Source organism: Stenella coeruleoalba (assembly GCF_951394435.1).
Source record: "Stenella coeruleoalba genome assembly, chromosome: 19".
In the NCBI taxonomy this organism is placed as follows: Eukaryota; Metazoa; Chordata; class Mammalia; order Artiodactyla; family Delphinidae; genus Stenella; species Stenella coeruleoalba.
The window spans coordinates 49,942,479-49,959,004 of NC_137165.1; the positions used below are offsets into that span (position 1 = coordinate 49,942,479).

Below are 16,526 nucleotides of genomic sequence, written 5' to 3' on the forward strand. Positions count from 1 at the left end.
ATTATGACTCTTGGTTGACAATATACAATTAAAAAATCTTAAATATACATCAATGGAGATAAAATAATATGCTGAACTCCCATGTGCCCATCACTTGGCTTCAACGCCATCAACTGAAAGGGCGCGGCATCCTGGCTGGCGCTACCCACCGTCCTTTCCTGAATGTTCTGAAGCACGTCTTAGGTATCACATTGTGTCATCTGTAAACACTTAAGTGTTTATCTCTAAAAAATAAGGTCTCTTTTATGAAAACATGACCACATACCACTACCACACCTAAAAAAATGAACAATTACAATTATTGTTTTTTTTTTGGCTGCGCTGCACTGCATGTGGGATCTTAGTCCCCTAACCAGGGATCGAACCTGCGCCCCCTGCATTGGAAGCAAAGAGTCTTAACCACTGGACTGCCAGGGAAGTCTCAACAATTATTCTTTAATAACATAAAATATTCAGTTCATGTAAAATTTCTAATTGTTTCATGATTATTAATTTTTCAAATTTTAACTTTCAAACTTTCATTTGCAAATAGAGCCCTATAAGGTCCAGACCCTGCACCTGGTGGTGGATCTCCTGAATCCCCTTTTATCTCTAGGTCCCTCCTGATCTCTTTCCCTGGTGATTTATGTGTTGAAAAAATGGATCACTTTTGACTCTATTTTTGTCAGTGTTTTGAATGGCTGTTTCCATTCTCCTGTGAATAGAATGATAGAAAAGCGTTTCAGAGTTGTGCCTAAAACCACAGTGAAAGGACGGCGAGTGAGGCTTCGCAGGCTTCTCCTAGGAGAACACACGCCGCGTGTGGCCGGGGACTCAGCCCAGAGGCTGCCAGCTTCCTGGCCTGGCAGGGGTGAGCCCCTCCTTAGAGTGTCCCTAAAGGACGCTTTCTGTCCTGCAAAGGTGAAGCCTAACACCGGATGGGAAAGGGCCGCCCAACAATGTGACAATGAAGGTGCAAAAAGCGAGGTCCACGGGAGCTTGCGGGCTTAACGGCCACCCCCACAGTCATCCTTGGCCGCATGGCCAAGGTCCCTTGATTTGTCAGACGGTGACGTGGAGTCTCGTGCCCCCCACTGCGGACACAGGAAGCACGCACCAGGCTCACCGCCCAGGGACCCAGGTCCAGAAATCTTCCCAGCAGGTCCAGGGCTCTCAGCCGGTGCACTTGGCTCAGCAGCACCTGGAAGGGAGAAGAGGCGGTGTCACCGCAACACCCCTTGCCCCGCAACACGGAGCCAGGATGAGCATCCCCAGGGGCTGTTCTCCCAGGTCAGCAGGTGCCCCTTTCTCTATGGCTCATGCTTTACACAGGCTGGGAATGCTCCATTTCTTCATGAACAGGTAAACTATGTGTACGCTGTAGGAACTAATAGAACAGACACTTTATAACCTCATTTAAGAAAATATCCACTGATGACACTGGTCTATCCACTTCCAGACACTGTTCTCTATGTACAACGTCCTGTTTGTTCTAAATTCGATAAGATACTATTGTGTTTCTCATCTCCTTTCTGACTAAATGATACACCCTCACTCTCACTCCACATAGCTAGATACGTCTGACCATTATGGCTGCCAACGACAGCACTGAACTTTTCTGTAAATGTGCATAATTCATTTAAACAATCTCCCCATTGCTAGATACTTAAATTATTATCAAATTTTTGCTATTGTAAACAATGCTGTGATAAAAATTCTACCAGGTACATCTCTGCACATTTACGTTTTTTTCCCCTTCCCCTAGGATAAACTTGAGAAGTAAAATTACAGGGTCAGAGCATACACACTTATATCACCAGATTGCCCTCCAGCTGAACCAACTTGCCCACCAAGCCTTGGCTGAATACCGGGCACCAGGACATGTTTGCTCTGGTGCTCACGGGCTACTTGGCCTTGGGAAAATAACTTCTCTGAACCTTAATTTCCTAATTCCTAACACAAGACCCACCCACAAGAGTTCTATTAAATATCAAATTAAAAGCTACCAGCAAAATATTAGCCCACGTTACACTATTATTTCCCAACATGATAGGTAATAATAAAATGCTCTTTTAATCTGAATTTCTTTGATTACAAGTGAGGTTAAATATTTTTTCATAGGTTAATAGGCTATTTCTCTAGTAAACTGGCCATGCATGTCCTTATTTTCCTACTTAAATGTCTGGCTTTTTCTTTTTGATATGAAAGGATTCTTTGTAAATTAAAAACAGCGACCTTTGCCACGTATTTTTTTCTTTCTTCCTGTGTTATATCAAAGCTTTAAACTTTAATGGAGTCATTTATATTGAGTTTTCCCTCACGATGTTTACCCAGAGGTCACATGAACAGAGCACTTACTGTGTGCGGGTGCGGTGCTGGGTGCAACTGGGAACAGCAGGGCCCCTCCCATCACCACCTGGCCCAGACACAGACATTCCGCAGCCACACTGCCATAACCATCGAACAGACAACTGGGGGCCACTCCCTACTCTGGGGGTCTGAAAGCTCTCCCTCCCAGTGGGTGACATGTGGGGTTCCTAGGTTCCAGGCAGAGGGGCTGGGAAAGTGTGGGCCTTCCCCAAGGAAGGGCAGGTGGCCAGTCTAATGGGGGAGGCTCCAGAACCAGCCAGACCTGCAGACCAAGCTAAGGGCTTCAGCTTTTCCTAAGAAGAGCAGCAGAGGGACCCATCCAATGTGCTTGCTGAGGGCAATAGGCTGGCAGGAAGATGGATGGAGGGGTGGGATGTGTGGACTTGACCGTGGCCATGACCGATGGGGAGAAACAGACTCCAAGACAGCTGGCGGGCATGACCAACAAAGCCTGCTGGAGGAGGGGGAATAGGGGTCAGGGAAAGGAGCCACTGAAAGAGAAGATTTGGAATGAGGCAAGAGGAAAGAACAGATGGACGGACCAGCCAGCCTGGGGTGGTCTGCAAGGGAGAAGCTGGGTAGAGAGACCAGCGAGGGAGGTGGGAGAGAAGGCGGGGAGGTTTTAACTGTGTACCTGCTCCCGGGAGGTGAGGATCAGTAGTGGGACTCGTGAAGAGGACCTTCTGGCTGCAGGGATGTGGACCGTGGTGTCAGGACTGAACAGGGGTGAGGAAATGGCGCAGCCAGAGCAGTGGTTCAAGGGGCTACCCTCTGAGGGGTGAATACGGGTTGGCGGGAGGAGGGTGGGGAGCAGGGAGGGTCAGCAGGTGGGGGACAGAGGAGGTGGCAGGAGATGCTGGAGGGAGTGGAAAGTGGGGAGGGTCCCGGCAGCACGAGGCTCCTGAGGAGGGGTTCCCGGGTGGAGGGGGGAGGCTGGGGAGCTTCCCCAGGTGGACGCGCGGCCCATGGCTGCAGAGGAGGCGAGAGCGTGTGTTCCCAGCCTGCGGACAGCCCAGGGGTCAGGGAAGCGGAGGTGGCTGGGTTCAGCTGCTGGAATGTCATTTCCCACTGGTTTGGAGCCTGTTTCCACATCGCTATTTCGAGACGGATGATCGAGTGGTTCATTTTATGTTTGGAGAAGTTGAGGTTCTCCAAACAAGAAGCTGGGAGAGGTTATGTGGGGTTGCTCACAGGGGCCTATCTGAACGGGCCCTGATCCCTTTCCCATGTTTAACTCATGGGTTATCTCATGCCACTGCAGTGGAAAGACAGATCTGGAGGGCAAGGTTAGATGGCTGAAAGGCATGGGCTTTGGAGTCAAGCTGATGTGACTATCTCACTTCCTCACAGTGTGGCTTAAATCACAACCTCTGGACACTTCAGTTTCCTCATCAAGAAGAGGAGAGATAACATGTGACTTGGGCTTATTTTCAGAATCAAATGAGATGCAGCCTGTCTGGTACAACGCGGTCTGGTATGAGGGGTGTGATGAATGTTAGTCTCGGTGTCAGCATCCAGCTACAGGATGTCTCCATCTCTCAGAAGCGATTTGATTGACTATTTATTTATTTATTGCCGTGCTGTGTGGCTTGTGAGATCTTAGTTCCATCACCAGGGATTGAACCTGGGCCCTGGCAGTGAAAGCGCCAAGTCCTAACCACTGGACCACCAAGGAATTCCCTATTTTTTAAACATCTTTATTGGGGTATAATTGCTTTACAATGGTGTGTTAGTTTCTGCTTTATAACAAAGTGAATCAGTTATACAGATACATAGGTTCCCATATCTCTTCCCTCTTGCGTCTCCCTCCCTCCCACCCTCCCTATCCCACCCCTCTAGGTGGTCACAAGCCACCAAGCTGATCTCCCTGTGCTATGCGGCTGCTTCCCACTAGCTATCGATTTTACGTTTGGTAGTGTATATATGTCCATGCCACTGTCTCACTTTGTCACAGCTTCCCTTTCCCCCTCCCCATATCCTCAAGTCCATTCTCTAGTAGGTCTGTGTCTTTATTCCCATCTTACCCCTAGGTTCTTCTTGACCTTTTTTTTTTTTCCCCTTAGATTCCATATATATGTGTTAGCATACGGTATTTGTTTTTCCCTATTTGTTTTTAAAGAAAACGGAACTGCCGGAGGTTCAAGTCTCTAGAGATCCAGGGCGAGCAGAACCTTCCATTTACTAGGTTTGTGAAAGCAGGTGTAATTCCTCAAAAATCAAAGACATCAAACACATCTAACACTTGTAAAGATTCTATTTACTGATTCCCTTTGTTATTTAAAACACTGTCAACGTGAATAAAGCTCTGTGTTTTCAAGTAAATAGCAGAGCACTTTGCAGTGGAAGAAATGGCAACTTGGGCCAAGAAACCTAACCACGCGTAGTTCGCATTGTTTGTTTCTCATGTGCACTGACCAGCAGTAAGAGGTCTCCATTACAACGTTATTTACAGATGGCAAAAGTAAAAGGGAAACCATCACCATCACTACTGCAATGCGATCTTTCCTGACTCTGTTGTCCGTGTTGACGAAACACACATTAAAGCATCAACAGACAGCCCACTTGTCTCAGAGACTCAAGACCCTCAGCAATGCAGGGTTTTGTGCTGTGGGTATTGATGTTTCACTGGAAAATAAACAGCATCAATAACAAGTCCTAGGGAAAATGTCAAGTACTGGTTTTTCTAAACGTTACTGCTTCCTGTGATTCCTTCTGTTGATTTACATTTTAAAAATATTGAGGCCCAACATAAATTAAAATTACTTTTTTAAAAAAGGACTGGCTTTTGTTTGTTTGTATTTGTACTTAAAAAAAAAAAAAAATTCCTGTTTCAGTGTGCCTCAGGCCCCGGGGAAATTACAGAGATAAACGTTGGTGAACTAAATGAGTTACTGGGATTTCTTTCTGTCTGTGGCAACCCAAACTGAAGATTAATAATGGAGATACAAATACCCAAACTAAAACAGAGCTGCTAGGGCAACAACCTTTCATTTGCTTTGTGCACAAAAACGCACTCAGGCTTCTGCGTTGAGACTGCTGGATAGAGCCGCTTCTTAAAAACCAGATTCTCAAGCTCCAGTCCTGGCCTGGTGGACCCAGGAATCTGATGATCAGAGATTCTGGAGCCACCGATGAATATAATATGTGTAATAATAACATCCCAGTTATTATCCTGATGCCATCTAATAATAATCCTGTACTTTCAGACCAAAAATTCTATTTGTAAATAAAATGATGGCATGAAAGCAAACAGGGTTTCCTAATGAAATGCCCACACTGACTTGTAGTATCTGTATAAAGGTACTAACATGGAATCCTGTAAAATTTCTCTCTTCCCTCTCTTTTTCCACAACATTGATTCCTCCTTCTCTGCCTGGGGCTTCTTTGCACATGGGCCACTGAGGGAGTGCAGACAGTAATGCTGAGTCCAGGCAGGGCCACCAGACCAGGAGACCACGGGGCCAGGCCTTGCAGTGTGGCAGGGCTCAAGAATCTTCCTTCCCGTCCTTTCTGTTGATTTGTATTTTTAAAAGGTGAAAAAGGACATCAGGACTGGTCAGGAAAAGCGTACGTTCACGCTTACATCTACACGAGAGGCTGCAGATCAGCCCGAGGAGACAGTTCATTTTACCCCAATGATCCTCAGTTAATGCCTCTGAGTTTTCGGAGGGAGAAAACGCTCTCTGGCAGTGGAAAAAGTAGCAGGGATTGGAAAAGCTGTGACGTCTCTGTATTAAAATTCTTTTTCCCTTCAGCAACACTTCCTGACTCGCCAAGGCACTGGGGATAATTTATGGATAATGGGGCCCAGGTTCTGGTAAAATAACTGAATTAATGAGAAAGAAGCCAACACCGCAGGCTACCCCAAATGAAGCAAGCTCTCCTTTGCATTGTGTTGGGTTTTCTTGTTAAGTACAGGTTCCTGCACTGATCCAGGTGGGACACAGCCCAGACAGATCCCCCATCAGAATGATGAGGAACCTATGGTTTTGTTCGTCTGAAAGATCGCACAGAAGATGCCCCTTTCTTTTCTTTCAGAGTCATTCCCTCATTTTGGCATCAGGAAGTTGGGTCTTCTCTTTCCCTGAGGGCGTGTGGGTTGTAAATGGGACATTAAAGAAAAAGTCAATAGGAGGCCATTTACAACAGGATTGTTTGCCAGGCAGGATTCAGTGCTGGGCATTGTGCCCCTGCTTGGAAAGGACCAATTTTATCTATCACATTATTGAAATAATAGGAAGGTCAGTGGAGGCTGGCCACAGTCTCCTCTCATGAAAATTCGGATGACCCTAGGAGCTGGGGAGCACAGCAACCAACCGGTTACTGCTGTCCCATAGCCCCGTCAGCCTTCCACTCGCTGCATGAGAACTCGTGGGCTCCTGCCAAATGGCGAGTTTTCTTTGTTGTGTTGTTATCGTTGCTTTTCATTTTGTTTTGTTTTGAAAATTTGTTTATTGCTCACCTTGCAAACTCAAGATAGTCAAACTAATCTAGAAACACACATGAGGAATACTAATAATTTCTGCATTCTTTTCACAATGTCAGAAAATAAGCAGTCATAAGACAGAAAAAGCACCAAAATATCTCCAGGGAAGGATCCTGACCAACACCCTGTGCCCACGTAATTATCAAGCCACGAGGACCAGGCTGTGTGGTGGCATTTCCACAACTGCACAAACTGCTCTCACTGCTCTGCTGCCTGGGTCCCGGCACACAGTCCTGAGCCAGACGAGACCGCAGTTCTGTCGTAGGCACCTTCCCAGCCCACCATGCGGTCAGCACAGAGCAGGAGAGCAGACCATGCAGGGAGGGGGCCCGCCACGCTCCAGGTGGGACAGGGATCAGCCATTCACCTATTTTTCAAACTGTCCTTGGCGGCGGGAGCCGCTCAGAGAGCGCGTTGGGCCCAGTGAAGATGAATGGTACTTCTGCGAGACGTGGTCAGCAGCATGGTGAGAAAGTGGGGCCCTCCTGGGGGGAGGCAAGGCCTCGTCCTCAGGCAGGTGAGGCAAAGCAACCTAATCAGCTTTCTGAGGGGAAGGTGATGGTCTTCCCAGCCAGCTCTCAGAATTTAAGATCCCACTTCCTAACTGGACATGCAGCCCCTCCTGCTGCGGGCACGGCCCTTCCCACAACCATCCACAGTTCTCACCCAAGTCCAACTGCCTCATCCCCACTGCACACAATCTCTTCCAGGGCCTAAAGTGAATTATTAGGCCTTGGTGTCTACACTGACAGTGGTTTTACATCTCAATTGACACTGTCTCAGAGCAAAACAGCTTTGCTTATGTCATGACCTGGTCCCTACACCTGCCCCATAAATATACATTAACTGAAACAAAAGTTCTGTGAAAACTTCCTAAACTTCCTGCCTGTGACGAAGTTTGGTATTTTGCCATCTCATTACCCAAAACTTAGCTGGGTGAGACCCACAGAACTGATCTCCCAAACCACTCGTGGGGCACCAGGTGCCGCGTGAACACTGACACAGGCCACATGGGTGACTGCGCTTGACGGCACAGCCAGAGAGTGCAACAGCCCACAGCTACCGCGGGGCACAGCCCCCTGGAAGTGAGCAACCCACAGGTGGCGGGAGCGGTGCCACGACCTACGTGTGTAATTTGCTCAGGCTCTCCCATTTTCTCTGCAGTTGATTTGCATCTCATGTCCTTCCAAAGAGAAGGGGCACTGATGCCAGAGCTGTGCTGGAACGGAGCTTGCTGGCAGCAGCAATGGGGGGAGAGGGGAGGGCAGCTGACGACAGCCCAGATCAGTGTTTAATGGGGGGGGGAGAGGCTTCAGTGACTTCACCAGGCGAGCCCAGGAGACAAGGAGGCATTAACTCCAAAGCAGGAGGGCTGTCACACACCAGCACACTCAGCCCCAATAAACTAGTTCCCTCCTGGGCGGCTGCGGGGTTTTCTAGCTCCTTCATCAATCTGGCTCACCTGGAGACACTCACCTGTAAGACAATGGGAAGCTGCTCAGGTGGGTTCCTGTTCTCCACGCCCATCGTGAGCCACACCTGGAAGGCGGTCAGCTGCTCAGCAAAGAAGGGGCTGTGCTGTGGGACGAGCAGAGGGTTAGTCAGGGGCTCTCCTTCTTCACCCGGCTCTGCCTTTATACGCCACCCCCACCATCGATTCAGCCGTGTGTCTTTGTGAGGCCCTGACTCCACTCGGCCACCACCATCCAGGCGAGGGGACACAGGGCTGGGCCATACCAGAGGAGGTGGTGAGACATGGTCAGACCAGGACGTTTCATACGGCAGAGCCAGAGGCTGCAAGGACAGACTGGGTGTGGGTAAGAGAGGGTTGCAGTAAGGTTAATGCCGGGGCTTGGGCCTAAACACCCGGAAGCGGGGTCCCAAGACCTGAGGCAGGAAGACTGAAAGAGGAGCACGTTTGGGAGGAGCACGTGGGGAACTCAGCTTGGACACACTGAGTTTAAGGTGCCTACTGGACACCCGACCGAGACATCTGGGGGATGATGGCCCACGTGAGCCCGCAGTCCAGGAGATGGGTCTGGGCTGGAGAGACAGATCTAGTTTAAAGTTAAGTGAGAAACAGAGGGGACCCTGGGCTGAGCCCTGGAGCCCCCCAAGAGCGAGAGGCCAAGGAGGTGGAGACACAAGGGTAAGGCCAGCAGAGGGGGATCAGGAGTGGGTGGTGGCCAGGTTGCCAGGGAGGAGTGTTTTAGGGGGAGGACATGGTCGGCACCTTCCATACCTGTACAGGGTCAGGCAGGACCAAGGTCCAGAGCAGATGGTGACAAGGAGGGCCCTGGAGACCATTAAGGATGTAACAGAAGGGCCCTGGTAGTGGGCAGAAGCACAACCGGACTGGGTTCAAACAGAAGAAAAGATGATTCAGAGGCTCAAGAATAGACAGTTCTTTGCAGGAATCTGGCTGCAAAGGGGAAGGAGAGACATGGGGAGATGGGGGCGGGAAAGCGGATGGGGTCACGTGACTAGGAATTTCTTTTTAAAGGTGGGAGAATAAGGGCGTATTTGTAAGAGGGGGAAACTGCTGATGAAGGAGGGAGGTGCTGGGCTAGGGCCTTGGCGAGTGGACACCTGGCGCACAGGTTGGGGGTAGCACTGCTGGGAGCAGGAGATGCAACACAGCTGGGCCAGGATGCAGGACAAAGGCCAATGTGGCAGGACTTACAGAGGATCCCTCTATCGCTCCTGTCTCTCAGCGAGGTGGGAAAAGGAGGTGCTGTGGATGGAGGGAAGAGCGAGCGGAGAGGCGACGGGAAGGAAGGAGATGCGTCCGGGCAGCCTGCCAGGCAGCGTTTAAGGCACCTGGAGGGTCGTGACCGCAGCAGGTCACAGTGGGCTTCCCCAGCTTGGCAGTGGGGGTGTGGAGGGTGGCTTGTCCTTGCGCAGGCACTGCGGAGGGGATGCCTTTAGTGGAGATGACGAGGACGAGGGAAACTGCAGAAGTAGCGGCTCAGGTAGGAGGGGGCCCAGGCTGTCAGAAGGAGGTCCGGGAACTGAGAGACCAAGCAGTAGGACTGCTGGGTTTCCTGTCTTACATAGGCATTTCCACTTAATACCCAGCTCTGCTGTCCCTGAGCTCCAGACAGAAAGAATTCCAAATCTCTGCCTCCAGCCCACTCCTCTCTGTCCCACTCTGTCTCCCCAGGGGGAAAGCAGGTGTTTGTGTAAGGAAGGGTGGGTGGGAAGGCAGGGATGCGGGCTGCAACCCCAGGTTCCTGCACGTGTGGAAGTGTGCGCATAGAGGACTTCAAACCGTGGGCACGGCTCCAGCAGAGCTGTGAGCCAGACCAGGTGTGTTCCCACCGCACCCTCCACAGAGGGGCCTGGTGGTCAGAGCCATGGTGCGTGCCCTTGTAAAGAAGTCAGTGTTGCATGAGAATTCGGCAGAGGACTTTCACACTTAGGAATGCGTGTTCTTGCAAAGTCAGTGTACGTGAAGTTAATCAAATTTGGAGGGCAACTTGGGGACTGGGATGGAGCCCCCAAAGTGATTTTCCTGTTTTTAAGTGTGAGTTATTCACAAATTGGTTTAAAAACAATAATCTTGTTAAATGCTCCCTCCCCAGCTGTACTGAGTGAGGGGGACCTTCAGTCTGGGAGTGGAAGTCGGGAAACTCAGATAATTCCACCTCCCCCCATTTCCTTCACTTAGTTTTGCCTTATGGATGCAAACACGCTGCTCATTGCTGAAGAAGCCGCTCAGTCCCGAATGACAAACATTCCTGATCTTTTCACCTAAAGCTGACAAAGAGGGAAAAGCCTTTGGCCATCGAAGTATGCTGTGAGGTTTGTCATGCTTCTTAAAGCCACGGGGAAGATGACAGATCAGATCAGCACCCCACCATAAGTGTGGTTCAGCATTTTAAGTAACACTTCACAGAACAGCTCAAGAGTTGCCCCATGAGTGCCTGAGATTATTCACAGAGTTGATGTTTTGGGCCAAATCTTCATGATTACCTCCCGGAAATACCGTGTAGATTCTTGGGGGGGAAGAAGCAGAACCCAGGATGAGTGTTCTGGAGGAGAGCTCACAGATCGTGGGCAGAGGCTCTGAGTCATGTGGCCATGTGGCCTGGGCCTCCTGGGACGATTCTGATGCCAGGTGGTCAACCCTGTGGTTAGCCCATGTGTCAGACGGGCTGGGGGGTCTGAAAACAGGCGCCAAGCGTGAAGGACTAAGAGCAGAAAGGCCAGCTCTGAGCACAAAGAGCCACGCCTGACCCTGGGGCCAATCCACCGTGACTTGTGAGGTCACTGTGGGGAGGGAGGAGAGCTAGTTCATCTCAACACACTCCTACTCTTCTCACCTGCCATCCCCAGTCCAAACACACTTATGTTGGCTCTTTCACAGTAAGTGAAGATTTCTTAAACGGATACCAAAAGCCCTAACCATAAAAGAAAAAACATTGGTAAACTGGATATGGTAAAACAAGAAACTTTTGTTCATCAAGTAAAAACATTAAAAAAGTGAAAATCAAGTCTGCAGAATGAAGATATTCACAATGTGTGACAAAGGATTTGTATTCAGAATATAAATAGAACCACTACAAATCGATAAGAAACATAATGCAAAAGAAGAAGGATCACATGGCTTGAACAGGCAATTTATAAAAGAGGATATTCAAAAAGCCAATAAAAACACGAAACAGGGCTCAACTCTATTAACCATCGGGGAAATACAAGATAAATCTCAATGAATACCTTTACATAATGAACCAGAATAGCCAAAATGAAAAAACAAAAGGTGGAAAACATCCAGTATTGATGAGGACATGGGACAACTAAAACTCTCATACATCGTGGGAAGGACTGGAAATTGACTCACAGCCACTTTGGAAAACTGTCCGGCAGTTTGTACTGAAACTGAAAATATGCACACCTGGTGACCAGAAATCCCACTCCTCGTGTGCACACCTGACATTAACACACCAGAGCACGAGGAATTCGCGGTACCTGGCTACACCCACCCACTCGCCTCAAGCACAAAATTTAAGGGGGCACCAAAAAACATAGTAATTCAGATAAAAAAAACCTTAATGCAATATTTAAGAAAATAAAAATTAATATAAAAATCTATAATGAACAAAATATCAAAATTTCATAGAAAGACAGGTCCAGCATGACTGATTTCTCCTTCTGTCTCAGGCTCCAGCGTCTCGGCTGGGCAGTGGCCAGCACAGTTCGTGAGGTCCATGGGATAGACCATGACCTTTGGGGTTTCCACACTGTGATAGGAGTGAGCTGCAAGTGAATGGAGCAAACTTGGCATTGAGTGGAGGCAGCCAGACACAAGGATTCTATTTACCCAAGTACCAACCCCTCAGGGCAGCACACACCCTGGCGGAGGTGGTGGCCAGAGCAGGAGGGGCATCGGGGGACCGCTGATGTTCTAAGTGGGTGCTGGTTACGCGAGTGCGCTCAACTTGTAAATTCACCAAGCTGCACGTTACGATGCCTGCAATCTTCTATGTGTATGTTATGCTTCCAAAAGAATGAAAACTAAATAAAACAGCTAGCGTGTGGCCTCCACCAGGTATCCCTCCCAGTGACAATTTGGTGAGATTATTCCCAGAGGCAGAATCCTGAATCTAGTAGATGAGAAATGAAGCTGAAGACGCTTGAAAGGAGGCCTGGCACTGGAGGGAGGGGTGAGGACAGAACCGTGGGGCTTTATCTGAGAGGTGTGCAGCTCTGACCCCTTGACGGTACAAAGGAAAACCAGGCACACAGCACAAAAAAGCATGAGTTGAACGAGGTTCCCGAACACATGTTTGTGGTGACAGGCCCTGTCCCTGTGGAGGTGGAGCGTGTGAGGAGCTGGAGGCCAGGACTGTTCCCCACGGAGACTTGTCCCTGCCTCAGGGTTTAGGGTCTCCCAGGCAATGCCAAACATATAGGCGAGAGCCAAGTGAAGGCCCTGCCGGCGCCCACTTCAGGGTTCAAGACGCAAGGCTGGCTTCGACTCCCTTGTAAGTGCGTTAAAGGAAAGGTGGGTGGAGAGCGGCGAGCTGCTGGAGCAGGCACCGCAAGTGCTGGTGGAGAACCCAGCAGTGGGCACACGGGTGCTCGATGCAGAGTTCTTCCAACTTTGCTGTAGGTTTGAAAATGTTCATAATAAAATGGGAAAAAAATTCAAGCAATGAAGGAGGAAAGATAAGATAGAGAGGGAGGGCCTCATAGCCCAGTTACCCCAGTCTCCGGGGGAATCGAAATCACCTGAGTTAACACACATGCATACAACCCTCCCCCTCCGTCACAGACATACACGCACGTATACACATGTACACGGACACACACCCCACAGAGAACACACACACTCATACCCCATAGATATACGCAGGCACACAAATATATATGCACATACACCCCCCACAGAAATACATAATGTACACACACACACACACACACACACACACACGCACCCAGGCCCCTGACTCAGTAAGGTTGAAAGCTTCCCTTTCAATCTTACTGATGTGATGTGCACTGAAAGTTAAAAACCTCTGCAGTGAGACGTGGGTGCCTCTGGCTGCAGTCAGGGCTTTGTGAATACACCAAGGGCCAGGAACCCTTGTGTCCAGCATGTACCACGTACCAGGCTCTGTCCTCCAGTCCTCACGTGCTCCTTGAATTGGATACAACTATAGTTCCCGTTTTAAAACAAGGAAACTGAGGCACCGGGGGGCTAAGCTGCCCACTGTGGTCTCTCCAATGGCGCCCAGAGACGACGGTGTGGGGAGAAAAGGCCAGTGACTCCGATCTCCAAGCCCCACCCTCCAACCCGTCCCCTCAGTGGACAGCTTGGAGCCACCTGCTTCCTCCCGGCTCCCCCCACCACTCCCCCAGTCCTGAACACCTGCCCGGTCCCTTGGAGGGTCAGATGGGGGATCTAATTGTGCTCTAACTTGATGGGTGGCTTTTCTCTTTTCTCAATGGTTACTTGAGGGAAGGGACCGGGTCTCACCCACGTGCACCCAGACGTGGTGTCTGACGCACAGCAAACGCTCATCAAATGAACAAATCTTGAATGAAAACAGGAGGGGCTGTATGTGCAGGGGATGCAACAGGGGGTTCTTGGTGAGCTGATGTAACGACCCCCGGCGGGGTGGGGGGAGAGTCGATTTGCCTGCCTCAGGAGCCACAAGTGAAACGACATTAACTCGAGGATGACCAGACCACCACCTAGGAAAGTACATGGGGACCAGACATCCCCTCAGGGCCAAGCCTCAGCCTTAGAGGCTTCACCTGGCCACTGGGCAGCAGGGCCGCAAGTCGAGAGCATCCGTTCGTGGTAAAAAGGCTGAGAACCTGGGATCAGGGAGTGCACGTCAAGAAAAGCAGACCTATGACAGCAACACTGCAGAGATGACGTTTTTAAGAGCTGACCATTTCATAAGCTAACTTTAACCCCTGGTTGGTGCAATCGTTTAAGCTTCTGGATAATGCATCTTCTCCCAGGTGGGTGAGGGCTGTCTCTGACACCCGACCAGGGGCTCTGCAGACCAGGTGGCCAGAGAAGCAGCTGCCGCAGTGGACCACGCAGGATGCCCTGGGAGGACTCACCCGAAATGCCGTGCCTTCTTCGATGATGGTCGGCAGCTGGGAGAGACAAATGTCGACAGCCAGGTCCCAGGCCTGCCTGGGGAGAGCAGAGAGGAACCCAAAAAGCATTACTGACGGGCTCACCCAGAGGGACCCAACAGCAGAGCAGCCTGTGGGTGGCTGAGTCGGGGCAGAGCCGCTGGTGAAGGGCACAGGAGGTGAGGAACTCTCAGCTAGCTAAAGCCATTTTGTTTATGACAGTTTTTCTCTTCAAATTGAAAGGAGAAAAAGCTCAGGAAAAATAAAGAGACTTGTCCACTTTCTAATGCAGTTTCTTCCCCCAACTTGAGCCCACCTAGCGCGGCAGCCTGCCCATGCTGATGGCAGCTGGGGTACTGGGTGACCGGACCATGGCAGCATCACACACAAACCTGCCATGAAAAGCCATGGTCAGGCCAAGGCGCTTCACGAGAGACGGGCCAGGTGGGGCTGGGAGAAAGGGTCCGCCTCGGCCCACCCACTGCCAGGCCCCTGCACCCCTCTGTGGGTGGTCGGCACCTGTGCCCAACACAAACCACTTGGGACAAGACAGGTGGTGCTCTGTATGCTGGGGATGCAGCAGCCTCTTTGATGAGTAGTCCTGGCCACCTTCTCCAACTTCTTGTGGCGCCGGACCCAGCTCCGCACGCTTACAAGATGTGCAAGACAAGGTGGTGCCGACTGGGTCATGGTGTCACCTTCCCAGGGTCAGTTTCACCACCTGTGAGGCAGGCTAAAGATAGCGTCTCCCACACAGGGTCCCATGAAGGCCTCGGAGGGTGGCTGACACGGAGGGACACACACAGAGGCCTACTATTTCCTGGCAACGTTTAACACCGATTCTAAACTGGACACAAACGATCCTCTTACTTTCTCTGTGGTCCCAGATTCAAGTGCGGATTCCCAAGGATATAATGATTTTCTAACTCTGACCCCCCTTTCTTTTAGAAACGTGCTCCTCGTGGAAAGAAAGTGATGGTCAGAACAAGGGGTTTAGTTTCTGGTATTGCAATCTCTTCCCAGCGCAATTTCCTGACACACTCAAGGATTCCATGTTAGGTTTATTTAGACTAATAACTGCCTGTTTGTGTGCAAGAGGCACCTATTCATGGGTCTTAATAAAGGATCAAAACAAGAATGAAAAATGAAAACATGCAGAAAAACAGTAAAAATGTAAGATGAACAAAAGAGTAGAGAACTCGTTTTCATTTTTCAAATATGTGGAATATATTTCTTTTTTCCCAGACTGGCCCCTTCTGCACAAGCACGCCCTTCCCCCACCAATCTAATTAAGAGGCAATCAGGAGATAATCAAAAGTTCCTCAAAGTGCGGGCAATAAATAGCTCCCATATGCTCAGTAAGTGCCCAGACTGCAGGCAAAATGGTTATTCTGCAGCATTGAGGGAGACACTTACTCTCTGTTAAGGCAGAAGTCAAGTCAGTTATTGCAATTAAGCTCTATAAAGATTCCTTGAACTTAATCAAATAAAAAGTTTTAACTTTAAGAGTTAGAAGAAAGTGTGTACCAGTTGGGGGGAGGTGATGTGGGCAGAGGGGGTCCAGGGCAGCTGATGGTCTTGCTACAGCTGCTACACAGTGGGCACCCCGAAACTGCACCTTCTGTAAAGCTGGCTTCTGTGCCCTCTTTCAGAACCATCTCCTCAAAATCACGAGGCAAGAAGAATTCTAACCCATTAAAGACGTCCCTACTGGGGTGTCCTAGACAGAGTATCAGAGGAACTAGGCTGCCCTAGTGAGACCTACTGGGGCGGCCTCAGTCCTTTCCAAGGAGTGAAACAAAACCTGACGCAGCTGCAGCGGGGCCTGGGCGCAAATCTTCTGAGTGTGGCCCGTTGGGCCTGCCGGCTCCCCAGGGCTGGCCCCCCACCTGGGTCCAATCACTCAGTGGGGTTGAGTCCCCACCAGCCGCACTCTTCTGTGCCAGAAAAGCAGCTCAGAGGAGACTGCTGGCTTGAAAGGAAGCCCCGGAGGAGGGATCCGCCTGTTGTCACCGGGACCAAGGCAGGGCCATGACTGGAGGGGCACGGCTGTCTAATTGAGAGGGGACAAGGGACTCCGTTCAAGGCACCGAGG

General features: G+C 50.1%; 1 protein-coding gene across 2 annotated transcripts in view; it reads right to left on the reverse strand.

Annotated features, from left to right (window-relative positions):
* The window catches only part of RPTOR (regulatory associated protein of MTOR complex 1), a 346,910-nt gene that overhangs the window by 75,344 nt on the left and 255,040 nt on the right, over positions 1 to 16,526 (reverse strand). For both annotated transcript variants that reach the window (XM_079903606.1, XM_079903605.1), the window contains exons 10-12: positions 14,414 to 14,489; positions 8,312 to 8,413; positions 1,097 to 1,180 (exon numbers count right to left, since the gene is read on the reverse strand). In XM_079903606.1, coding sequence (XP_079759732.1) covers positions 1,097 to 1,180; positions 8,312 to 8,413; positions 14,414 to 14,489 — 262 coding nt within the window. The remainder of the gene's footprint in view (positions 1 to 1,096; positions 1,181 to 8,311; positions 8,414 to 14,413; positions 14,490 to 16,526) is intronic.